This window comes from Ptychodera flava, unplaced genomic scaffold, assembly GCF_041260155.1.
Source record: "Ptychodera flava strain L36383 unplaced genomic scaffold, AS_Pfla_20210202 Scaffold_61__1_contigs__length_779756_pilon, whole genome shotgun sequence".
NCBI classification, from domain to species: Eukaryota; Metazoa; Hemichordata; class Enteropneusta; family Ptychoderidae; genus Ptychodera; species Ptychodera flava.
In genome coordinates, this window is record NW_027248383.1 from 224880 (window position 1) to 252511 (window position 27632).

At 37.5% G+C, this 27632-nt stretch overlaps 1 protein-coding gene across 1 annotated transcript in view; it reads right to left on the minus strand.

The window, feature by feature from the left end:
- Positions 1-15111: 15111 nt before the first annotated feature.
- The window catches only part of LOC139128622 (roundabout homolog 2-like), a 212019-nt gene continuing 199498 nt past the window's right edge, over positions 15112-27632 (minus strand). The window contains exons 4-6 of the mRNA XM_070694362.1: positions 26493-26742; positions 17142-17255; positions 15112-15339 (exon numbers count right to left, since the gene is read on the minus strand). Coding sequence (XP_070550463.1) covers positions 26642-26742 — 101 coding nt within the window. The 3' untranslated portion in view covers positions 15112-15339; positions 17142-17255; positions 26493-26641. The remainder of the gene's footprint in view (positions 15340-17141; positions 17256-26492; positions 26743-27632) is intronic.

Consider the following 27632-nt stretch of genomic DNA (forward strand, 5'->3'; position numbering starts at 1 on the left):
GGAAGAAAATAACATGAAAACTGTGCATCTTGAAGATTTATGGGGTGCGTCGATTGTTTTCCCACTATGTGGTATACCATATACCCATATAACCCGTATACATTTAAGGGAAATATTATATTTATGGTTACCATTTATTACAATTGTGGTTGGTGTTTTTATTACATTTATGGTTGATTTGTGTTACATTTATGGGTGAGATCACACTTATGAGTGCCTTTCATTACAATTATGGTTGATGTTACATTTATGGACATTATTACATTTGTGGAGGTTACAAATGCAACATCAACCATAATTGTAATAAAGTGCATCCATAAATGTAAAATCAGCTATAAATGTTATAAATGGTAATCATAAATGTAACAAATAATCACCCATAAATGTAATACTTGTCAACTATAAATGTAATATTTTGTCGTTGCAATTGAGGAATTAGCCCCTAAATTTTTTCTTCGTAATAAGGAAAGCAACTCCACACATTATTCATATCTTAATTGTTTGCGTTTAGTGTCTCACAGTAAGTGAGGCTACCCACAATTCTCCATGATCAGTACACACGGAGATCACTCACTGAAGTGAAGCAAATTTCTTCTGTACAGAGAACAACTCGGTCCATATTTCAAAATTCTGGCAACATAGTTCTGATAATCATGATTTTCTGATTTCTCACTGTGAATAATGAGAAGATCAACCCCTTTTCCGCGGAGGAGATAGCAATTTTGTAATTTTGTCGACATAAATTTTTGACAGCCATACACAATATTTTCAAGGAAACTAAGGGAATAAGTTTGTGTTGGCAAAAGAAAGGGTATTGATTTTTTTTAATGTTTGTAACAAAGGAAATTTGCATGTCTGACAGGTGGTATGATGAGACCATCTTAGTTTCTGATAACTTTACCATGAAAAGTGTGACATTTTTAGCACCTCCAAACATCGACTTCTCATTCAATTTACTCTTGAATTATAAACATAATCAATAATTTTGGAACATAATTTTAACAAATAATCCTGAACTTAAAATGTAAGTTAAAAATTGTTAAGAAACTGATAAAATTGAAAAAGCCTTTAGCAAAAAATATCTGAGTGAACAAATCAAAGGGAATTGTGGGTAGCCTCACTTACTGTGTCTCTTGTATGTTTGAAAGAGTATTTTACGTTTCCCTGTTTTGTGTACAGAACTGATTGGCCATGGCGATACACAGCTGTAATCTGAACGTCAGTGCAGTCTCTACTTCAGAGAGGAGGAGGCTGTATAACACTACGATCCTTTAACGTTGTTTTTTCGAAAATTGCCGCACTGTCTTAATCAGTCGTCTCAAATTCGTCACCAGTGGATAAATTGTGTGGAAGAATCGATAGATTGTCTATATTCCTATGTTGTCCCACTTGCAGTTTGTCCCTTCACTGGGGATGTTAGGATGTCTAATTTTGTTCTACTGTGTTCAAGGTAGTATTCGTATTGTTTTACTAGATTGAAATATAGATATATGTTCTCGTCAACATGTTTTGTGTCGTAAGTTTCAGTTATAAGGTTTTATATTTCTCTGTTATTTGTTCTGAGTCATCTGTCATAAACTTTGTGTGGTATCACTGGTTGACGAGTTATTTTGACGCTTCCTTATCACTGTCTTGAACTGCTGTTCCACTTCCACTATCTAACTGTTTGATCGATACCTCGCCGTTTTCTGATAGTGTTCTTAAAGTATTCTATTCTGTGTTTTGGAAAAGAAACCTAGTTTCAGGAATGTATGCAATAACATTACACTAGTCTTCTTAAAGTTATATTTACTCAGGGCATTGATAAACAAATGATCACATATGCAATTTCAAGTTTACTACATTTATGGTTGAGTTTTATTAGATTTATGGTTAATTTATTTATAACATTTGTGGTTGCGAGTTGTTACATAATGGTTTGCTGGTTTATTACATTTGTGGTTGATTTTATTACAATTGTGGTTGATATTACATTTGTGGAGATTATTACATTTATGGAGGTTACAAGTTATCTCAGAGGTGATATGGCTGAAAGGCATTGTTTCAAGAAGTCAGCAAATTTCTGCAGCCCTGTACCGTAACTATTTTTGCTCACGTGTTCACACACGTGAGCATATGTCGCAGCGATGTCTGTGTGTGTATGTCTGTCTGTCTGTCTGTCTGTCTGCTCGATATCTCAAAAACGGCTCATTAGATCAGAATCAAATCTGGTACATAAATTCACTTTGCAAATGGCAAGGACTGATTAGTTTTTGGCGGGGTGTGGTTGCCTACTTTTTACTCATTTGCATAATTATGATTTTAGAAAGAAACGGATATACATTGTATCACCACTTAACATAGCACGTGTAATTGGGGATATATATCTGAACTGACTGAGAATTACATGGACAAATACAAGCGTTACGAAATGTCTTTTGTTCCGAGAACAATTTCGGTCTATAATTCAGAATTTTTTCATAGAAACTATGGTCCGCGCACATGACCATACTCACATCTTTTCAACATGCCGAATGTAAGTATGTGCATGCTTTTATGTCTACCTGTCTTTCTTTCTGTCTGTATTTTTGTGCTATGTTTCTATGTGATTTTCATTTGTGGTGACTTCTTTCTGTTTTATTTATGTGGCGAGCAATCCAATTTCCCAACGAGGATTGATAAAAATAATCATAATAATAACACAATTTGATGACATTTGCTACAAATGTTGATCACACCAAAACGTATCAGTCGTAAAAGATATCAAGGGTTGACATGAAAGATAATCGCTAATTTGCATGTTTTATGAACTTTCAAAATTTGGGGATAAACATCTGAATTAGATAAATTAAAATTGACGAAGTTTGGTATGTATATTAAAGCTACTACACTGCAAATTCTTCTGGCTTGAAATATAACCACTTGGTTTGTAGGTGGCTTGCGGGTGAACCAGTTGAAATATTTCGGTTTGCCCGAAATCCACGAAGGTTTTTAAGGTTTGAAGTCACGCCACCACACAGAGTATGGATGGCGTGTATTCATACCAATACATTGGTGGCTTATTATCAAGCCCGTCATGGTATAAATTTAAGCCGAATGGCTTCTTTTTAAGCCCGTGACAATATAATTTATCGGTTTAAATTTGAGCCACTGGCATCGTTGGTTTGTTTATATACCGACAAATTCATTGGCTCATCTTTAAGCCAACCACAAGTGGCAACTTTGTGGGCATGGTTTGAGTATAAACCATTCAAGTTTATGAAATTAATCGGCCTGTTTTCAAGCCATTGTCATCATCAGTCACTGGTTAATTTCTAAACCAGAATTTTACATCACGTCACGACTTGACAGGCCTTTCGCAGGATAGGGAGGACCATGCGCATTCAGTGCAACAGATTGATTAGCTTTAATTTTGGGCGATACAATTTTGTGAAGTTTTCAATTGAACAAAAGACATGGACTTGCTTCAAGTCTGTGGGCACATAAATATCAAAACAAAAAGAAGGAATTAGCCTAATTGACAATAAAAAGCGTTGATCTCAAATGACGTCATTTTTCTTTCATTAGGCCTGACATGCAAAAATAAATGTAGGGCCTATACGTCGGATTGTCAACATTTTCCAAGACAACGACGAAAGTAAAAACCAAATAATTCATGGCTCAGACTAATGCTACCACAACCGTGAGTCACGCATGCAACAACAAACTTTGGCCGAATGCGCGCGTGTAGCAAACCTGAAATCGCGATCAATGCTATTCTCTGTAGGCCCGGATTGTAGGCATATCCGTAATTTTTGCCAGGCCACAGCCTTGATCCTGGGACAAGTCTGACGCATTTTATTATTAAGGACATGTTTGAAATGGATGTTCTATGCCCCTGAATGTGCCAAAAGTATACACAAGCCATAGCAAACGCAACTGATATTCAGACGGTCGTTCAAATTACCAAAACAGCCTACAAGGAGGAAGTCCTTAACCTTTGACCGTCGTTTCACCCTTTGTAACATTACACTTTAAAATAGTTCAATTTTACAAAATGATTCACCAAGCCAATGTTTAAACTTCGTTATAGATATTATATATCCGTGACATATGTAAGAATCATAGTACTTGTTGATTGATCGTACTCTTAAAGGGACCGCTGGCTAGTGGAATCCCCATCCCTTCACTTTAGGCAGTTGCGTATTAATTCCTGTGTGGCACAGATACTGCACTGCGCGCCAAAAATTCCGAATTCCACTGGCCTTCGCATCGTAGCCGAGGCGTTATTGACGATCGTATCAGCGCTTACGATTCCGTACTCCGGCACAAGTCGACAGTAATGGCTTCCGTCATCGATGAAGAATTATTTCGCAGGCAAGAACTGGTTATGTATCTCAACGATAGCTATTCGCCACCACATATACACGGGTCATGATCAGATGCAAGTTGCAACCGACGTCTTGGAATGCACAGCCACAAATCAAACGTAAGTTTGTTTTTGCATATTCCGTGGAAGATTTGCAAAGTTATTGATTTAAACCGGGCTTGTTTTTTCCTCAAAGCATATCGATTAGCTTGAACCATTTTTGAGTAACATACATGCGTTTGAGTATTGTCGGAAAAAGTGAAAATTTCCTTGTCACAACTATTCGCCATTGTCTTCGACATACCGCTACACCATGGACGGGTGCACCAGCGAAAATATTGATAGCACTGCTTGCTACTCATTGACATTATCAATGATCATTGCCAAGGATGTAACAAATTAGCCTTCAATTTCATTTTATCAGGCTGAACTGATGTGTGCTTGTCCCTTTTGTATGTTTTTTGTGTTTGTATGGCTTTTAACGACCACGAATGAATGTGTTTCCCCGAAATCGTCCGTGCTGAGTGAATAATCAAATGCGTTTTCTTAGCTCCACTGTGTCAGCTGGTCAGCGACGAGGAGCTTTTCTAAGAGTAGCCCTGAGTACAGGTCTGTGTGTTCCCGGCGTTATACGGCCTCCACCACTAGCTAGCCTTGCAACGGTCTATGCATAACTGGGGTTGTTGCAGCGAGATTCAAAATGGCGATCCCCGTGGGTAAACAACTTGTCGAGTACGTTATGTTTCAGAAAACGAGCGGTTTTGGATGTTAGGAGAAGTTAATCGCATCTTTCCGTGGGTCGGTAAGGAGGTTAAGGTAGGCAGGGAAAGGATTTTGCCCCGATAGAGCAGAATTTCGGCCAAAAAGACAGCGTTTTCGTTGCAGTCCTCATCCGGACTGCAGAGACCCCAGTTATGTCCATAGACCATTGCAGGGCTGTGACGGATAAGTTATAACGCTGGGAACACACAGACCTGTACGCAGGGCTATTCTGAGAGGTGGATCATGGATGCGTCGTCCGGTGTACGTCGTCCATAGTCCGCTGTACATTTAATAACTCCTTGCCATTGTCCATCCTGAACGGAAAGATGGCAATCATTTAAATTTTGTCATCCATCAGTTCACAGGAAAATTGCATTTAATAACCCTTTGTCATTATTGTATAGGACGGAGACACCAACAAATAGCTGCAACAAGAGCTATTGCCACAGTAAAGAGATGTCCATTTTACCAGAAAAAGTGAGTAAAACTGCACATTTGTTTCACACTACCTTTCTGTATGATTTTCAGGCAAACTGACTTGCCACAGCTTATTTGCAGGTATCCTCATGCCATTCTTTCAATAACAAACATACTGTTTCATGATTGATATTTCTTGTTTATGTTGATAATATAACCTCAAACTGGCAACTTAGATGATTTAATACAGACACATACCTCACAAATCCTTTGGCCAAAAGATGTAATGGTTGATTCTGTTTTCAAGGCAAATTTATGTTTCCACAGCATGATTTGAACTTGGGTCCTTCAACATTGCTTACACAAATTTTGTTGAGCCATCTTGTCACTCAAGAAGGGTAAATATTAAACTGATTCATTTTCAGCAAATAACTTCCTGTACAAATGTGACTATTGACTTCCACTTACCGGTAATAGATAATTATTTGTTTCTTTTTCAACAGATTGTCCAGGACATAACATACTTGATACAGAAAATACCTTCAGCTCCACAAATTAACAATGGATTCTCTGAGAACAATGTGTAAGCAGAATGAAGACTCTGCCGTCAGATATGGAATTCACAGAGCGGATATATAAAAGGTGATCAAGTATCGTTATGTGCAGTGATAATAATTACATCAGGCATGAATGTTCCTCACATTTCCACATATTACACTAACACTTTGGGTTTTGTTTAAATTTCAGCTGTTATTACATATCTGTGACATATTATCTTTGTCGTGGTCACACAACAGACAGACATGTTTAAACGTTTTATTGTTATAATCAATCATATGAGGGGAGCCACTTGCTTGCACCTGGTTTATGATATTGAATCTTAGTCTGGTGTATCAAAACATAATTAGCCATTTCCCTTATTTTTAAACAGGCATCAAACATTTTTGTTTCTCAAGAGTGTCTTTGGTGGAAAAACTGCAGTTGGAAAAATGGTAACAGTTGTGACGTAAGTATTTCTTGTTGAAAAAATTTGTTACTGTGATTCAGTACAAACTAGTCAAGGCACATAATGTGCCTTGACTAGTTTGCTCTGACATTTGCTGTAAGTTTTAGCAATTTTCAATCTTCATTGTTGTGTGTACAAACTGCAGTTTTGATAGCTATATAACAGTCTCTTGAATACCAGTGTTCTGCTTGACAATGTACTGTGTACATGCTTAACAACCATTGTTATTGTTGACAAATGAATTCTATTCCAGATTGAAATTAGATTTTTAACAATAACCATGCTGTACACATATGAACTGGGTTGATAATGTATGTTAGACATTCATTATGCCTTAAGAAGTAGAACAAGAAACTGCAGTATATACACACAACAAAACTACTTGGAAATTGCCAATGGCTACAGCTGATGGAATTTCATCATGCTGGATTTATAATTTGTGTCAGATTCAGTAGAACGATGTCTGTGTAACCCTACACTGGAAATCTCTCACAGCTCTTTTACATTCTGAGAGCTGCAGGTTCAGGGATGTGCACATACCTGTACCAGCTCTGAGAAGCTACAGAGACTACCAGCTATTAAAATAATATCCTCAGTATAGTATAGTCAGAAAAATAAGTAGCACAGCTGCATTTCACATCCATGTACCTAGTGTGTCAACAGTCCTGTACAATAGTTTTGCAAATAGTACATGTAACATGGGTTTGAAAAAATGAGCTTGAAAATTTTCTTCCAAATCAACCTTGTGAAAGCAATGTGTACAGTTCTGTAATAGGCAAATTGCAACATAACTTGTACATGAATGTCTGCATAGGCACAATTGCACTGTGTGTTTACAATAAGGCTGGTACAGGGAGGTAAGCTTTTATGTGACAAGGGTAAAAAGGGGCTGAAAATTTCACAGCTGGTATGTGGATGTGTTCATCACTGTGCCTCAAATGCTGAACACAGGTCCTGGTACAGGGAGGTGATCAGCACTTCTGGTACATGCATATAGTGCTAGGCATGTCACATACCTACAGCACACATTCATATATCAGGGATGTGTATAAAATTACCCCTGCTACAGTGTTGTCAGGTACATGGGTGGTACACAGAATGCTCGTCAAAGCTGTGCTAGGATGTTGTACAAGGACATGGCCATGTCAAATCTGCATTTGTCAATTTATTTCAAGATAAAAGGCCAATATGACCATCAACCATACCCTCATTCACATGAATCATATGTTTACTTGGTAGATTATGGCTTAGTTCTGTTGTTCTGATCTCAATTAGCTACAACTTTGGGGCTTTCTGCCAGCATTTTTGTTCTGCTTATCAACTGCAGTTTCCCATTGAAGCATGATGAAATCCTCAATGTTTAGCTACTCAGTACAGTATGTACATGTAGCATTGTTATTGTTGAAATTTCATTTAGGGGTGGACAAGAATTCATTTGTCAATTATAAAAATGATAAAAATACAGGCTGTGTTTACAAACATAATACTTGGCATTTTAGTATGCTGAAGAATGTAGGCCAAGAAACTATAATATAAGAAACTGCAACAGCTTTAATATACGCTATTGGAGCTGGAATTACCGCGGCTGCTGGCACCAGACTTGCCCTCCAAGTAGGCCAATGATAAACAGTAGTGAAATACTGAAGAAGTAGCCAAAGGTTACAGTTAATGGAGCCTCATTTACTTATTTCAAACTATATACATGTGAAGTATATCATCAATGATTGCTGTTGCATAGCCAGAGTGATAAAATGCTTTCTCAAAGTCTTTCCAACTTCTTTGCAAGTCTCAAAAGCACATTGCACTGTGACTCTAATATATCTTGCCTTGTAATATATTCATTTTGATATTCTGTATTTGAAATTCATTATCATGACATTCAAACCATAGTTTTACACATTTTTTGCCAGTGCAGTGATGCAGCAAGGCCTATGTTTTCGTGCTAAGAGACTTTACCCTGAGCAGTCATGTCAGATTATTGGTGCACCAAGAAAGACTTGATAATAGTGTACCTTCAGTCAAATATGTGTTTAAGAACATGACTGTAATTTAGAATGCTGCCAATGAACATTCCAATATACTTGCACAAATTCCCTAAACATACCAGTACTTGTACTAGTAGCTTGGCACTGAGTGTTTTACCATGATCTAACCTTGTGCGTCAAATTTTAAATGTTTACATCTTTTATATTCCAGGATACTGGAAAACTCTGAGGAAGAGATGCAAAGCAGCAGCCCTGTTTAGGTATGCTCGTCTATGAAGGAGAAGCAGTTTGTGTTGTTTCTTGAAGGTGTAATCTTCTGCAGCATGGAAAGAGACAATGTTATGCCGGGTTTGCTTAGTTATCTAGGGTTTCAAAGTTTAATTACATCAGATGTCTGAAAGGAACTTGTCAATTTGTAGAGTACTTCTGGCTTGACAAAGCTGGGATGTGAACTAAATGTGCTGACAATTTTGAGTGGTCTGTAATGCGCAGGGGATTTCCCTGTGAAACAGCTAGCAATTTTGCATCAGATGCATGAGGTAAACTTTATAACATCAAATTATGTTATCAGTATGATCTTACAAGTAGCATTCATAAGAATGTCATTTTCAGGGAGTATACCCTTTTAAGTATTAGATTTAATTATGTTGCAACAATTACTGTTTCATTTCTTGTAAATTGCAATAAATGTTTATCTGAAATTAATTTTGATGATTGTTGTTGTTGTTTTATAATGTAGCTTGCATGCAGGATTTCTAACTATTTCAGGTGTTGTTTGTGTTTCAGATATTTTACAGTCCTGTTTTGTGTAGCTCCATCACATAGAGGACCCAATAGGCCATTCCATGGTATGATAATCCTCCCCTGTGTCTGCAAAATTTGAAGAAATCCAATTTGAATTTGAAGGATGGTCAGAAATAATTATCCCTTCCCCCCCCGGCAATATGGCTAATATTGAAGTGGTTTGTCAGCAAGCCATACGAAAGCCCTAGAGTGGCATGTCTGCAAGCCAGCTTGTAATGGCTTGTTGGCAAACCAGAGGAATCCTTATATTGGCTTGCATGTAAACCATAATTAGTCAGAAATCGGTTTGTTGGTAAGCCACATTGCAGTAATATTGGCTTATCTTCAAACCAGATGGAACCAGAATTGGCTTACTGTTGAGCCAGAGAAGTGTGGTATTGGTTTATAAATAAGCCACTGTTCAGCATTACCTGGTATATGGGCAAGCCACAGTATCTTAAACATGGCTTGCTAGCAAGCCTAGTTCATATAAGAGTGGATTGCCTGTAAACCATTGTTCAGTGCTAACTGGCTTACTGGCAAGCTGAAGTGATCTCTACTTGGCATGTATATACGCCGTATCAAAACCCAAACTGGCATGCACAGAAACCAGACTTGGCATGCCAGAAAGCCAAATATAAGCCAAAATTCACAACTCGAAACAATCCGTTTACTGACAAACAAGCCGGTTTATTTTTGGCTTGAATTTAGCTGGCCGGCAAACCAAGAAAAATTTGCAGTGTATGATATTAGCATTATTGAATTTATTAAGCAGTTTTATTTCAGCCAATTCCTAATATTAATATTAAATGACCTTTTTAAATAGGGATGTATATCTGAATTTACTAGACCAAAGTTGATGAAACTTGCTACATATATTGAAAATACTATGATAAAATATTCTTGAAATTAAATAAGCATTTTTACGTCGTCCAACTCCCGATTCGCATATTAAATAAACTTTTGAAATTAGGGATATATATTTGAATTGACTCAACCAAATAAATGAAACTTGCTGTATATATTCAAGATACTATATTATAAAGATACTATATTAGCATTATTGAATGTCATAAAGCATCTTAACTTCAGGCAATGCCTTATTTGCATATTTAATGAACTTTCCTAATATATTATATTTATCTGAATTGACTAGTCCAGAGTTGATGACACTTACTATGTACATTGAATATATTATGATATAACGCTATTGAAAGTCATTAATTACTTTTACTTCAGCCAATTCCTTTTTCCCTATGAAATAAACATTTCTAATTAGGGATATATATCTGAACTGACTCAACCAAAGTTGATGAATCTTGCTACATATATTTAAGATACTATTATACAACATTATTGAAAGTCGTTAAGCATTTTTACTTCAGCAATTTCTGATATGCATATTTGATGAACTTTCTTAATTAGTACCAGAGACAAGCTCTGGAACTGTTAGTTTTTGCTCACTTTCCTTTTTCTTTCTTTCTTTATTTCCGGTATTACTACCATAGAACATGCTATACACAAATTTCACCTTCATTACCCAGAATGCATTGCGACACGCTTATGACGTCATCGCTCAGCTCGGACGGGTTTCGCGGGCATTTCTTGTTTGTTTATTTATTTATTTTTTATTTTGCATTGCACAACTATCATATTGCGTTCAGCTATTAATAATTCTAGCTTTCTTTCGCTTTGTTTTTTGTTGCTTTTTGTTTTTTATTTTTCTCTAAATACTCGCCGTACGTGGCGCTATACTGTTACGTCATACGCCTTCCATATGGTTTAGACTGGTCTTGGCGGACATGTTAAATTTTTCCTTTGCGAAGATTCAAGCACAGCGACGATTCAAGCACAGCGACCGTGCGTCATCATTCAAGAGCTTAGATATTGTGACGTTTCGGAGAGCGATCGCATTTTGAAGATGGGTTTTATAACTTTATTATAAGTTTTGCAGAAGATATTTGTATACATATACGAGGCTTTTACAGGGTTTTCCCCACAGATGCTTGGAGTAGCCGGTGTACATGCAAAGTGTACATGTATATGTATACTAAACGGCAACTCCACGGACCTGTGGGTTCTCCCCAGCCCAAAACAGCGTCGCGGCCGGCCCGTGACGCTATCATTCAAGCCCACGACGCTTTCGACAGAATTGTCCCCGAGGTTATCGTTCGCCCAGTTAAAGCGATGAAATTCGTTTCTTCGCCTCGATAAAGTTTGTACGTGCAATGCGTGTTAGAGAGCATGCGTGCGTGAGTGCTTCACGAACTCTACAACGTGTGGAGCGGTCTCAGTCAGAAGAATGTAACAACTTAGCCGGCTATTAAACCACTCTTTTGGGACTGGAGATTTAGCCGAGTGGTTCTTTCTGTGGCCTCTCTGCTAGGCGACTGATGCCGTATGTTGTGGGTTCGAACCCGATTGAAAACTAGCCGTATTTTCGATCTCACCCGACGCTATCATTGTTACCCCCGACGCTATCGCTATGAGGTTTAGCGGCAAAATGTTCACAATGGCATGGACTGGTCATCTTCCGTACGATCACACGAAAGGAAGACAGATTATTTGTAGCTTCTTTGTTTTAAACTGTCACTAGTTATTACTCCTTTCAATTTGTATGAATAGTGTCAACAACAGAACAATTTCACACGTCCCACCCTTGATGGTACCGGCAGCGATTGTATGTAAAGGACATATACAACCATAGCCAAAAGACAGCAAAAGCCAGCGACGATTTCCGCTCTTAATTGAAGAAATATTTTCAAATCAAACTGATTACACAATCCCTAGATACAGAAGTGGCAATTTGATGAAATTTCTGTTTGACTCACATCTTGAAATAAAAAGTAAACTTGGAACGAAGACATCATGTATGCTGCCGATCAACAGCGTGGCATGGCATAGCATAGTGAACTCTCTGTCACCGCACCAGCATGTGTTGGCTGCACGTAAAAGCAACTCAACTTTCCAAGATTAAAACGGTCAGTATCTTGTGAAAACAGCGACATAGCTATGAAAATTGTTTTAGTCAGTGGTAAAAACTCTTAACAGATGAAGCGTTAATTGCTTTTAATCAAATGAAAATGCATGTGGCCTCGGTTTTCAAGTTCAACGGCCCAGGTCCGATGTCTCCTCTCGTCCCGGTATGTATCTGTTGCGTTTTTACAGTACATGTAGGCATTTGTAATCTGTGTACTGTAATTCCCTGGACTGCCTTGCTTTTAGTTGTATTCTGATGTTACCGCTATCAGCGCTCACTCATGAACTTCGCTTTTGCTTGCAAATGCTTTTTAGTTAGTGATGTTTATCTGAATTGACTTGACAAAAGTTGACGAAACTTGCTATGTGCATGAAAGATACTATGATACAATATTATTGAAAGTCATTTAACATTTTTATTCCAGCCAATTCCTAATGTGCATATTTAATGAGAAAATGAACTTTCCTAATTAGGGATATATACTGGGATTTACTTGATCAAAGTTGGCAAAACATGCTATGTACATTGATGATTATACCACTATATAACAATATTGAAAGTCATTTCGCATTATGTCAGCTGATTCGTAATTTGCATATCTAATAAGCTTTCACGGTTTGGTATATATATAGCTTGAGGGACTTGACCAAAGGCAATTACACGTGCTATATTAAGTGGTGATACAATGACAGTACTCAAAGAAATTAATTATTTTTATTGCAGCTAATTACATATTTAAATACTTAATGACATTTAGAATGTATATGTGGTGAATATTCTTCATTACGTTGATCATAACACTAACAATGAAGTTGCAAACATGTGGCAAAGGTTTAAATTTGCACATAAATGCAATATATATGAAACACTTGAGCATTTTAAGTTCATATCTGGTTATCAGACTGAGGTCATTCATTCAGCCTATTTCCACATAGCTCTGCCGAGCAATATTGTCATCAAGCACTCTTTCAAAAGCTTCATATACGTTCCATCTGTTTGTTGTGAAAACATACCCTTGGTGGCTTTGTTTGCTTAACCGGAAGTACATGTCCTCAGATGGTACAATCTACCAGCAGCTATGGGTATCACATATTTAACATACCGTCAAAAGAATGAATGAACATTGCGTAATCATACACTGAGTCACTGAATACATCTGATTTCTTCCTAGGAAGTCCATCACTCAGAATCTTCAATGTGACTTGACGACGTCGCACTTTAATCTGTGCAGTGTCTCGATCAGTCCATGCATATCTTGCATTATACCATACAAGTATTTCTATGAGCGAATGGTGATCTTGCCTTTCTTCTGCAGTGATTACGCTTATTGCGTATCATTCAAATTGATCCCAAATTCGTATTAACTGATGAGGAGTGGATTTGTTTATTTAGGATATAATCATTCATTAATTGTTGATGAATCAACAAGCTTCATATTTACTTTAATATAGATATGTAGGCTCGACGAAACTGGTCGTTGATTACCAATTGTGAACTTTATTAAACTAAGATGTACTCAAGTTAACTAAGGATTAGCGTAAAACATGTCAGAAAACAACTCAATACACTTTATATCAGAAAACCGCCACAATAAAAGTCAAGAAAATCACACAAATCTACAAAATACTAACTCAATTTATGTTAACGATTGTTGAAACTATTTCTAGAATGTCTATGTCATTTGCTCAATGTGCTAAGCAGAAAGCCTTTCCGCTTAGTCACTGATAAGTCTTTCCGTTTTGTTACTGACAAGTTTTTCTGTTTAGTCACTGACAAGTGACTAGAATTGTTCAATGTCTTTCAAGCAACAATGTTTCATGCTCTATCAGTATGTGTTTATTTGGCGTTAACACAATTGGAACTAATATGAGACAATTGGATTTTCGTATTTTGCAAAACTTTCAAAAGTGTTAGGTGCCATATAGCTGAATGTTGCAATATCGCAAATTATTCATAAAAACAATTGTGTAATATTAAAAAAGAGAAGCAGAAGAGATATCATTTGTAGACTAAATCGACATTACTTCAACATCAAATTATCCCAAATTAGTTCCAATGGTGTTCATGTCACCTATTCTTAATTCAGACTGAGAGTGTCTCTCTTACAGTTATCGCCACTTATGACGTGCACTGTTCGACCTATGTTGGTCAGTCCATACGTATCTTGCATTAAACCATACATGCATTTCTATGAGCGGGCGTCGTCCTTGCCTTTCTTCTCAAGGGCATGCGCTTACGCTGACTCAGTCAGCTTATTCTTGCTTACTGATCAGGGGTGGATTTGTTTCATTCGCTTGACGTCACTTATTGATTGTCGATGAATCCACAAGGTTGTTATTTAACTGTTACGGAAATGTATAACGGGTCTTTAGATAACCAATAGTCAGCTATAATAAACACTTGTCTACTCAGATTTACTCTAGGCTAACATAATCTCTGCAAGAAGAAATAAGTAATCTGTGTCAGAAAACTGCCTTCAAATAAAGTAAAGTAAAACACACAGTTCCACAAAAATGATCCACGAAATCTGAACTGTAAATTTGCAAAAACTGGAAATAAATAATGATATCTCTACGCACCTCTGTTTCCGGGTCAAAGTTTCAAATCATGAGTCATCTAGCATGGAAATAACGTCACGATTTTTCCGTTTGCGTACGTGCCATCAGCTTCACAAATCTAAAAAGTCTCCCTTTCTTTGCACTCTCGGGCGACAAAGGATAATATATAGGGCACCCTAATGCAAAGCTCTCCAATTGTTGGAAATTCAAATGCAAATGCGTTCATTGTCTATTGTAACACAATATTACATTACATTTTCAAAAAAAAATAATTTAATTGTGTGTGTGCTATGAAGTAACAATGTAAGCAAGAGCAATTTTCAACAAAACGGATGATGCTTAAATATTACGTAAACATTTTAGGCAAGCTTAAAGTTAAGCCCATTTTGCCAGAATATAAAGGCACTTTAGAAAAGCATGTAATAGTGTATCAAGGAACCAAACAACAAGGAAATCAATGTCGAGGACAGAATTTACAAATGCTTACACATGTACGTCGTCATCGTTCCGTTTACTTTCCACTGTAAAGAGAAAATGGAAAAAAGCGTTATAAAGGCTTTGCAGCTAACTCTCATTACGCAGATATTTTGAATATGAACTTAAAATTGACTTCATTTCTTAAAAATGATTAATCAAAAGTCTGCTTTTTTAGAATAGTACGGCTACGCTCCTATATGCCAAATGTCAAAGTCACATGCCTCCCACATTTTGAAAAGAAGTTATTCAAGCATTAATGTTCATATTTTCTGTGACCTTTGATCTTCTCTATACATGTGCAGGTAAGCTATGGTCATACCTCATTCTGCCCTTTTTAAGAGTTTGAGAGGAGAGGTGTGTGTTGAACAATGTCAGGTATACAAACAAAATGGAAACCTTAATTCCGTGGTTCCCCTTGATCTTTGAACCTAAACCGCACTGTTTCTCATTAATTGCGTGCATATCTAATTTTGGCTTGGAAATTGCACTAGAGATTTAATAATTTGTATACAGGGATAACTATTGTAACAAAATATTTTGGGCAAATGGCACATTACGCGGTACTTCCACTACATCATTTATTATGTACATATCTAATTTTGGCTTGAAAATTGAGCTACAGGTCTGATATTTGGTATGCATGGATAAATATGGGAAGAAAGTTTTTTGACAAAATGTCACGTGCTCTCAATAACGTTTGACCTATAAATTAACATTGAATCCAAAGCTAAGTAACCACAAGTGCTACTTCCTTTATATTTAGTATTATGAGAGACCCTATGACTTATCAACCTGTGCTTTATTAATTAATTACATCCATATCTATTTCTTAGCTGGCCAATAGAACTAGAGGTCCGCTTTTTTGGTACAGAGGGATAACTTTGGCATTTTTTTTACAAAATATCAGGTCATAGCTTATCATAGCTTATAAGCCATATGCAAAAATACATTCTTTATTTTGCCCATCCGTCCGTCCATCCATCCTGCCGTCCATCAGTCCGTCCATCCGTCTATCCATATATACATCCATACATGCATACACATATCCAAACATCCATCCATACATACATACACATGCATACATACATACATCCATACATTTTTAAAATCACTTTTTATTTGATAATCAATAAAAAGAAGATACACAAAAGACAGCGTCCTCAGCCGAATATGAGAAAGGCAAAATATTCCTCCGACTGGCATGAGACACGGCAAACAACACAATACAATAACAATGAATGACATGACACAGAACGTCTGGGCAAAAAAAAAATCAACAAGGGGACAAAACACACAAAGACAAAAAAAAACACATTCGCTAGAAATCAAAATTAAACAGAAAAGAAAGAACCTGCGAAAAACAAATTAGCAACAACATTCCATGGCAGCTCTGACTGCAAAGCTGAAGATTTTTTGGCATGTTAACGATAATGCTTCTCCACGTAATGTCAGACATACACATATCCAAACATCCATCCATCCATTCATACAGACATACATCCATCCATAGATCAATCCATCAATCTATCCATCGTCATAAATATATATAAATACATCTATATGTATGTATGAACACATACAACCATACAACCATACAACATACATACATACATACATACATACATACATACATACATACATACATACATACATACATACATATGCAGGCATGCATACACGCGCGCATGCACACACATACACATAGATACACATATGCATTCAATTAAATTTGAAATTTTTTCGAAATTATCCAATTAACTTTTAAATAGAATTCACACAAAAAAAAAATCAAGTATGAATATTTTCTAATAATAGTCATTCACCTTAATAAATGAATTTGTCTTACCCTTGCAGTGGTTGTTCTTACAGTACCTTACTCCTAAAACACCAAGCACACAGAGTGCTATAAATATTATGGAACAGATAATCATGACGAATATAAACCATCCAAGAGTCAAGTCTGAAAAGACAAGTCATATTATGTAAATGTACAAAATGAAATAAATACTGTTCACAGATTTTAAGGATTAAAACCGGGATGTAATGCAGAAAGCATTGACATACCTGTATCTAGTATGTATTGTCATTTGTGATAATTAGAATTAGAATTAGAATAACTTTATTTCAAAAAATTGGAAAATCGTCTTTCTATCACTCGCAGTAAAATACATTCAATAAAATGAAATACAAAAGTTAAATGGCACACATAGAAACACAATTACAGACACACTGCTGATCAATAGCACATGAAAGTGATAAAGTGATAAAGCTTATCACACTTTCTATTAGATTTCCATAAACTCGTTCAAGTATACAATTCCTGACATTGAAGCTTTTCAGCTTCCTTAGCAGAAATAGTCTTTGCTGTGATTTTTTGTAAATAATATCGGTGTTTTCCTGGAAACAGAGTTTGTTGTCAATGCCGGTGCCAAGATATTTAAACAAACTCACAATCTCAACCTCCTCATCATCAATTACCATTATTTTAGGTGTTGATATTTCTCGCCTATTATCACATACCAATTCTTTTGTTTTTCAGCATTGAGTTTGAGAAAGCTTTATTTGAACCATGCATTGAGTCGATCAATCTGAACAAAATATTGAGACAGGGTGAACTTGTCTTTTAAGCAACCAACAAGAGCCATGTCATCTGCATATTCTATCAAGTTAAGATGGAATTCTTGCAAGTCATTTCATTGGTGTAGATGGAAAATAAAACTGGCGATAGAACGCAGCCCTGGGGTACACCTGCATTTACAACAATCTCTTTGGATAGAACGTCCTCTACACTGACACGCTTTGGTCGGTCACGTAAAAACCGATTCACCCATAATACAATGTTATCACTGGTATTCACATTTAAAAGCCGCTGTAGTAACAGATGTGGTTGAATAGTATTGAATGCTGATGAAAAATCCATGACAAGAACTCGTACATATGAACCTGCGTTATCTAGGTGGCTTGTTATCAAATTATAAAGAGTCAAAGTTGCAACCTCGACTCCCCTGCCTGCCCTGCAAGCAAACTGAAGTGGATCTAAATGATTGGTTACAGATGCAATTAATTGGTCACAAACAAGTCGTTATAAACATTTTGCTATGATAGATGTTAGAGCAACGGGGCGAAAATCATTAAGTGCTTTAGCCCCTGTCTTTTTTAGGACAGGATTTTCCATGACCGAGGTACATGGTTGAAATTGAACAAAGTATTGAATAGCTGAGTAAATACAGGACTAAGCTGTTCGACACACAGTTTCAACACCCTCCCCCCCTAAACCATCTGGTCCGGGGCTTTATGGAAATTGAATCTTCGACAACATTTTGACACACCCTGTTCATCAACTTCAAAACATGATTGAGTGAGAGTGTTACAGATCTTATCACACTGTCTTGTAAAGATATGTTGATCAAAATGTGCATTAAATTGGTTGACTGGATCTACGGTTATGCGCTGTTGTTTCTGCTTTCTCCCCATCATATTATTCAAACCTTGCCAAGCCTGCCTGGCATTTCCATTACTTAGTTTCTCTTCAACTTTGTTTTTATAAGCAATTTTGCCAATTTAGATTTAGTGTGAAATTCCCTATTTATAATTTTTACTTTGTTCAAATCTTGCTGTAAAAAGGCATGTTTCTTTTCATTCAGACATATTTTGAGCTCTTTCGTAACCCATGGTTTGTTATTTGGATAGATACGCACTTCTTTTGACGTTATGACATTGTTTTCACAAAATGTGAGACCAGGGCAGCAATGAAATGAACGTTAGCACGAATACATAAATGCAAATCTGGATGTATGAAAATATAAATTTGACCTAAATTATTGTGTGTTTGCAGAGACAGTTAAAGAATTTACCTATAGTTTAATTAAGAACGCAACATATGTCCATTCATTTAATAAAGACAACTAAATCAGAAGTGTATGGTTACTTTTAATAAGCCGACGTGCTTTGCACTGTGGTAGGCGTAAATGTGAAGGTATATAACCAGCTTGGCGTATGATATGTACTACTTTTCGGTCTATCGACTCCAATAGGAATATCACCCAGAGTGGTTAAAATACGATCAGACCTCTAAATTCACTTCAAAAACGATCGTTGCGTTAATCTAAATGTTAGCTTTTGAACATACAATTTTCATATCCTATATCAAGGTTCTTACTTTGCATACCCATATAGTCAAATAACCTTGAGGGTCTTTGATTGTATTTGTGAAATATGGTAATTATTGTTAGTTTTTATCATTATTGTTATATAAAGTATCCTTTTTACCTCCCCAGTGGTATAAAAGTTCTTAATCTACAGATTTCCATGCCAAACATCAGGGTTCTTAATTTTAAGCGTAAATTTAATCATTGATGAAAATTTCTCATTTACTGTGCTTAAAATATCAGTGTTTCATCCACGATGGCATCAACAAGGTGCATATCCCCCTTTACCAAAAATTTCGGGGGCATTTCACCAGTTCTTGTACCTCTAAGGTGTGACTGGCACCATTTCATTGGGTGGGGGAGTGGTCCCCCTTGACAAAATAATTGGGGTGCCAACATTTCAACAGAGGGGAATCCCCTATTCCCCTGTCTAGATGTAACACTGTATAATATCATCTACACATCAAATTTATATCATTCATAATAGTGCATTATTATCCTTTACCTCCTAAAGCGCAGATACTCTAAAGACTTCAGTTTTCTTTGTTCAAAATATCGTCAACATCACCACATTTTATCACTTTTAATTGTGAATTATCATATTTAGGCCTAATCTCCCAGGAAAATGGCTTTCATAATTTGCCCTGGAGCACTGCTGACAATGCTTCAAAAAATACTATGAATTCAAGTGACTGTGAGCGGTAAAGTGAATTTTAGCTCATTTTTCAGGGTTTCCGGCCTTCGGCCGGGAGAAGGGTTCAACACCCCATCCCGGACCCTCCCCAAACGACGACCGCTTTGTGGTCATGGCAGCTGCAAGCCGCCTGCTTTTCAATTCTGCCCCCCCCCCCCCTACTTCAAAACTTTATGAAACCCCTGCAACATATACATGGAGACAGTTAAACATGCGAATATTAAATGAGAAACCCAACAGGGTAACGTAAACATTGTTTTCTTCCAGTAGAACTGGTGCATCCACTTTTGGAACAACGTACGAACGGATGATGACATTGACTTTGGTTACCTTGACTATTCCTTTCAAATACTGACCTAACTTGATATCTTCAACTAAGCGCAAAAGACATGGGGGAAGTGGACCATTTGATTTCCCGGGGGAAGGGATAGCATAATTTTGGCTATCATTAGTTTTTCCTTATCAGTTGTACATTTTTTTATTTCTACTCTCCCTCCTTTTCTGTTTGTAAAGCCCTCTCTAGCTGATCGTTTTTTCATTGATATTTGTGGGGGATCTTTTTTTCTAAAGTTGCATCAGTAGACAGAAAACTTTACCAATCTGGACCTGAGAAGCCATTATCAGTCAAGGGAACTTTCACAAGCTATGGTAGAGCCGGTTAAAATTCAACTACGGCTGCATAGTGGTAATAAATGGCAAAGGTATACCTTTACTTGGAAAGGTCACAGCAATGAAGTTAGTAGTATTAAAAATCGGCATTGGTGAAGATTTTGCAGCACTAATAAATATGGCAGACAATTAGACAATCATAAACGGTAGACAACCTATTTCTACTATGCATGAATGTCTGCAAAATATGAATGGTAAAAAAGTGTTAGCGAATTTGACCTAAAGTAAGGTTATCACCTAATCCTGTAGGGTTATTACTTTTGCTACACACAGGATTGTATCAATATGTGAGGTAGCTCTTTGGTGTCAGCCCAGCTAGGGAGCAATATCAACAAGAAATTCCCACAGCTCTGGCAAGCATTGGTAGTGTCGAGAATATACCAGATGGTATGATAGTGCACTGGCCTAACCATAGATGGCTACGTGAGTGTGGATTAACACTCAATCCGATTAAATGCCAACTCAATATGGATGAACTTGCAATGGTTTCATGGGATTATAGTTGCCACAGAAGGGCATTGGGCCATCACAGGAAAGAGTTAAAGCAGTAATGGAAGCAAGAGAATCAAAGATGCATTTGAAGTCAGAAGTTTTATAGGCATTGTTAGCTGCAGTAGCCGATTCCGAGATTCGTAACAAACTCAGAATCCTTGAGGAGAATCACAAGAAATGAAATGTCGGACAAGAGAAAAACCCAGCATTTATAGAACCGAAAACAAGTCTGGCAAAGGTAACACCCTAAGCATACTTCGATAAAGATGCCCATCACTGGTGCAGACACAGAAAGGCGCTCTCCTCCCAGTATGCTACGCGAGCCAAAGCTTGAAAACGGTGAATGCAGATACTCCCAGATTGGACTAGTGTTGACAAGTGAGAGGTTTCAAGCATACATTTATGGAATGAAATTTGACTTTGTGACTGATCATCGTCCTCTGCAAGCCATCTACAGCCCTAGATCTCGACCATGTGCTTGCGCAAAGAGATTGGTTTTGTGTCTCCGACCGTATACCTTCAGAGTAATGTTGTATAATGTAAAAGGCCCGCAGAATATTGTTGACCCACTCTCGTCTTCTCTGTGATGGAAAACCCTGGACTTAATATCTGCAAGAACATGGAGAATATGTGCACTTTTTGTACTGAACGCCAACCCACCAGCACTGACAAAACGTGAGGTAGAAGAAGCATCTGCAGTCGATGAAGAAATTGGCAAGTTGAGAACTTTGTACAATCAGACAATTCGTGCCTGGAGGAGCACGCATCATACTACCCAGTAAAGTGAGACCACCAGCTTTAGCATTCGCACACGAAGGACACCCTGGAGTGGTGTGAACAAAACAGAACCTGAGAAGTATAGTCTGGTTGCCAGGTATGGACAAGGCAGCAGAGAAACATTGTAGGTTATGCCATGGTTGTTAGCAAGACCCGATCTACCTATACCATAGAGACCAAAAACATTGCCTAATGGTCCATAATACGACATTGCCAGATTTAATCAGTCCATTCCCAACTGGACACTCCATGTTGGTCGTCGTTGACTACTATAGTCGCTACTATGCGTATGCGACCCTGATCTCTACAACAACGGAGAAAACAATTGAATGCCTAGGATATATCTTCAGTCCACTGCACTTCCAGTGAAATTAAGTCAAATAATGAACTTCAATTCTAGTCAGAGGAATTCCAAGAATACAATGACAACAATGGAGTCACATATCTCAAGATTACTGCAATATGGGCTTAATCAAAAGGCGAAATAGAACGCCAAAACAGATCGCTTATGAAGAGAATCCGCATAGCACATTCGGAAGGATTAAACTTAAGAAAGAGTTAAGAAAATATGTGACAAGTACAGAGGTATTGACCATGGAACAATAGGGAAGAGTCTGGCTGAGCTGCTGTTCAGACGTAAAATCAGAGGTAAACTAGCATAGATGAACACGGAGCACCACTCCGACAGATAAGAATAACACAGAGATGCTAAGCAGAAAGGCAGAGCCAATACAAGAGCGGATGACAGAAGCAATACGCAGTATTCTGAAGTGCAAGTTGGAGACGAAGTTGTGGTAAAACAAGAAAAAAACAACAACTTCTCCACCCCATTCAATCCTGATCCTTACACAGTGGTAAACAAAAATGAAAATAGTGTCATAGTTGAGTCTCTTGGTGAGCTCAATGTTCCAGGAATATTAAACATGTCAGAAAATATGTCACTGATACCACACATCGAAACCAGAGAGCTCATCAACAAACCCGGACCAGTCTACGACTTACCCTGTACTGACAAATGATGTAGTGATCATTCGGTACCAGGAATGAAGTTTAAACAAGGCCAAAACACATAAAGACTCTTACCGAAGACATACCCACCAGATCTACAAATACACATACCCACCAGATCTACAAATTACCCTGAACATACTGTGACTTTGTAGAGGGTTGTAACTCTAAAATGTTCTAACACATTTGTGAATGTTATTTTAATCCTGCTTGACTATGAGACTAAATACAGAAATTATTTCTTGATGAACAAAATCATTGCATTCATTACGTGAACTGTTTACGTGTAATGTTGTGTTAATGTTCCATTTGTTATAGCCATAAAAATGTCTCTCTTCAAGGAAAGGAGGGAAATAGTGTATCGGATATATGACATCTGCAGTGCGTTACCATGCATTGCATTATGCGATAAATAACATCGTTCTGAATCTGGGTCAGAATGGCCTGAAAGTAATCAAGCACATGTCTGGAGATTCAATTCTGAGCGTCCTCTTATTTATGGACTAAGAACGACCAAAAATGTTACCGGGTAAAGTTGTACCTAATAATAGCCAACTTATGGTCTGCCTGACCAAAGTGACAAAAATAGCTGCAAAATATGTAATTGAAGATGTCATCATAATTTGCAAATATAATGTTAAGATCATCTATGGGAACAAGTGTACTCAATATCATTGCTATCAGACTAGTTTCTGAGAAAACAAAATACATCCATCTATCCATCCATCCATCCATCCTTCCAACATTCCTTCCTTCCTTGCTCTTTATGTACATATACCGAATGCGAGCTGAAACAGTATCAAAATCTTAAAACATAAGAAAAACATGAGTACAAAAAAAAACTATAAAGACAAGAAAAGTAAAATAATAGAGACCATATGTGCACTGAATGTTCTCACGTGTTTTAAAACAGTTCCATTAATAGTAGTACGCTTCATAGAACAAAAAGATATCTGTTATATCATTATATGTAGCAGGTTTCATCAACTTTCGCACAAAACTCTCAGAGATAAATTACTTATTACATAAGTTTATTTAATATGCAAATAAGCTGTTTATCAATACAACACTAATCAATGCTTCATGGGACAATTATATATCTATCAGATCAACATTTATAGCACGTTCATTACATTTAATGCTGTAGTTTGTGAAAAGTTCTGTGAAATTTTGTGCAGTATTTCTTGATTTATGTCCACACTGTCATTACTGTCTCCATAGAAAAACCATTATGTGAAAAAAATGATATGTCATTACTTCATTAAAGGGACATTATTTGTATCTTTTGAACTCATATTGTTGCAAACAAGCAGTTGATAATCTTATTCAACTTTCTGAAAGATTTCTAAAAACGGTCGACCATAGACAACTTCCATCCCGTTTGCGTACACCGTATAGAAAAAACCTGGGCCTGAGGTTTATGGAGGGTACTGTTAACCTCAGAGTTGGCAGGTTGACCTGCGATCAGACCACACTGCTTACTGCTATCTAGGCCGCTGTAAGCATCCGCGTGTAAAAAAAAAAACACACGAAGTGACAGTCGAAAGCGCAGTATTGGGGTTTCAGGATTCCCTATTACCGATCCCGTTTGCTCAGTTACATTTTGACGGTCAGTTTTTCATGGAGATCTTGACGGCCAACCTGCTCTTAGATACACCATTCTTTGCTGCTACAGAGCACATTTTAGAATGGGCATTTCAAATGCCTACCAGTACCAGCTGACGACGACAAGGCCTATAATTGCGGATCTTTTTCATCTCGTTTGTTCCTCCATATGCATATGTAGACTTGCCCAAAGCCTTTGGGCATAGAAATGTGAAAACAGAGTAAAATGAAGGGATATTTAACTTCAGTAGACAGTCACGTTATTGTCGAGGTGATCACGAAATTGAGCAATGTACTTTGGCGACTGACACGTACATTATGTACATTGTTGGGTGAAAGCTAACTCTGCGTGGCAGGGCTGTGCCAAACCGCTGGCAGCACCTCGGTTGCGGCGTGCAGTTTCTCCACCAAAACAACCCATTTTTAATCCCAAACTTGCATTGAGTTTCGTTTTCAAGCACACCCACCTCGCCTGGGTACACGATTAGCCCTGCGTACAGGTCTGTGTGTTCCCGGCGTTATACGGCGTGGAGGCCGTACGCAGGGCTTTAGGTACACGATGTGCTCAGCTGCGCTTCTTACGTAAAGTCCACTTTTGGGAGTGGGTCGGAGGCATAGAGGCCGTAAGCGAACGGGTCTAGGCAACTGTCATTGCGATGTACTCACTTTTGGTTCGAAATGCGATTCAACTGATACAAATGATTACACAATGCACAGAGAGTAACAACATTCAAACAGATCTTGTGTGTCGAGAGGTGACTCCAATCGCGAGCGGTATGCAGTACTCGCCCGGCGCGGTGTCACAATGTCACCGATGCTACACACCGTGCAGTGTTCAGTCCGAGTGCGATGTTTCAAGATTCAACAAGTGATCATGTCGTGTTTGTAAAACGAACCAACGTAATGGCAAGAAAATGCTCTAAAAATCTTAACAGTTGTCGAAGATTTGCTAACGATCAAATGCACAGGAAATGCATCACTCTGTACCTGTTTCACTATCACCACAGCAATCTGACATCGTTTTAGTTTTACCATTGACCAAATTGCGTCTATGGTTTTATTTGTTTCACAGTCCATGTCATCGATACTAAAATCAAACTTACAAGCAAATTCCCTGCTTAGTTTCTTTATTTGACAGTAGTTTGTGATACGTGCATTTGTTTATGCGCCGTGTGCTCCTCGATATCCGTTGTGCTGAAGTTTAATGTGTAGGTCACAGGCCTTTCACGTTCTAGCTGTACTTTGATGGTTGACGTATGCGTAGTAATATTGGTCATGTGCAGGGGTTCAATATGGCGGTTGGTTGAAATCGCGCGGACGCCCTTACTAACATTGAACCTTGCCATAAAGAGCAATAAGGTGGTTTTACATATCCTTGAAGCCGTCCATAGTCACAATTTAGGTTTCCCATTGATTTGACCGGGGATTTCAGTCATCGAAAAAATGAAAAAAAAAAGTCAAAAGATACAAATAATGTCCCTTTAATATGCAAGCCACACTAACTAAAATCTAATCAGTTTTTGCAAAGTAGCATATGGTACCTGTCTACCAAATCTGACTTGAATCAGCCCAGGCGTTTTTGAGTTATCGTGTAAAAAGCAAGACAGACACACACACAACATACACATACACACGGACAGACAGACAGATATCGCTAGCTCACGTGTGTGAACACGTTAGCTAAAATAGTTATTAAGCAAGATTTATACCATACTCATTCCGTAATTTATAGGCCGATGGAAGTCTTTCAGGCGCAATAGTGCCTGCGTAAAGTAAATATTTATAAGTGGGAAAAATCACTTACTTATTATTCTCAATGTGAAAACTGTTTGTAACAGCCTAGGTTGTTGCAAACTTCACACTTTACAGTCTTAAAGTCACCATTGATTTCTTCATTGATTTCTGAAGTGTTTCTACCAACAAGTAGCCCTGCAGAGTTGGACCACGTATAATTCATAGGCGGACTCCTTCTAATTCAACATGAAATATAATATTACTCTTCAGATATTCTAACCACCGAGCATTGTTCGAATTTCTAATGAAGTCTCCAATGTCTGAAAGATATAAAAGTAAATATTTTATTTTCATCATTTTTTTCAAATCACATCATTTTCTTAACACAATATAGATATACCAGGACAGACTGAAATTGGTTAATGGTTTCAGTGAATATACCATTTGTCTGTAATAATAAATTGACATCTGTCTCTGGCAATTTCATTCAAATGTTACAATTAAAATTAAGAGGAACATGGATCAGGTAGAGCTTCGATAAAAATCATAACAAATATACAGATTATTAATTTAGATTATTTGGAAATAAGCTGGGGGTCTTCAGCATCAAAGTCTCTCAGACGTTGATCTGCCGTAGCGTACAGTGTAGCGGCCATGTGCAGGTTCCATGCCATGATGTACGTTCCTTAGCAGTATAAAGACTTCATGTTCACAGAAAAAACTCTTTTACTACAGACTAAGTGTATTCCAAGGCTAGACAAATAAGCAGACTGCGGTCAAAATCCAATGGGACCTCAGGAATGCCACTCGGCAGACTCTAGATGGTCACTCGGGCCGTAAACAGTATACACCAGTGACATCAACCATAACAAATACACGTAACTGTATTGTGTTTACGTGAGAATTTCCTGCCTGTCTAGAACCGGACCTCGTCCTTGCAGAATTTGCAATTAAGGATTGGCACAACGCTTTGTGATGTGTAGATACAATGTTGCTTGGAAAGTTATGATCAGATCATAGAGAGGGACAGTGATGAATCAAAGGCACTTTTTTTTGTGGCGTTACCGTGATGAACCTTTTCACTTGTAAGCACATGCACGTGTTCTACTTCCAATGTTCAGGCCGGCCATGCAGTGCAGTGTAAGCCGAGTAGTCATTGTCACAAGTATTAAATTACAAAGACGTCAATTTTTTGCATATTTAGAATAAT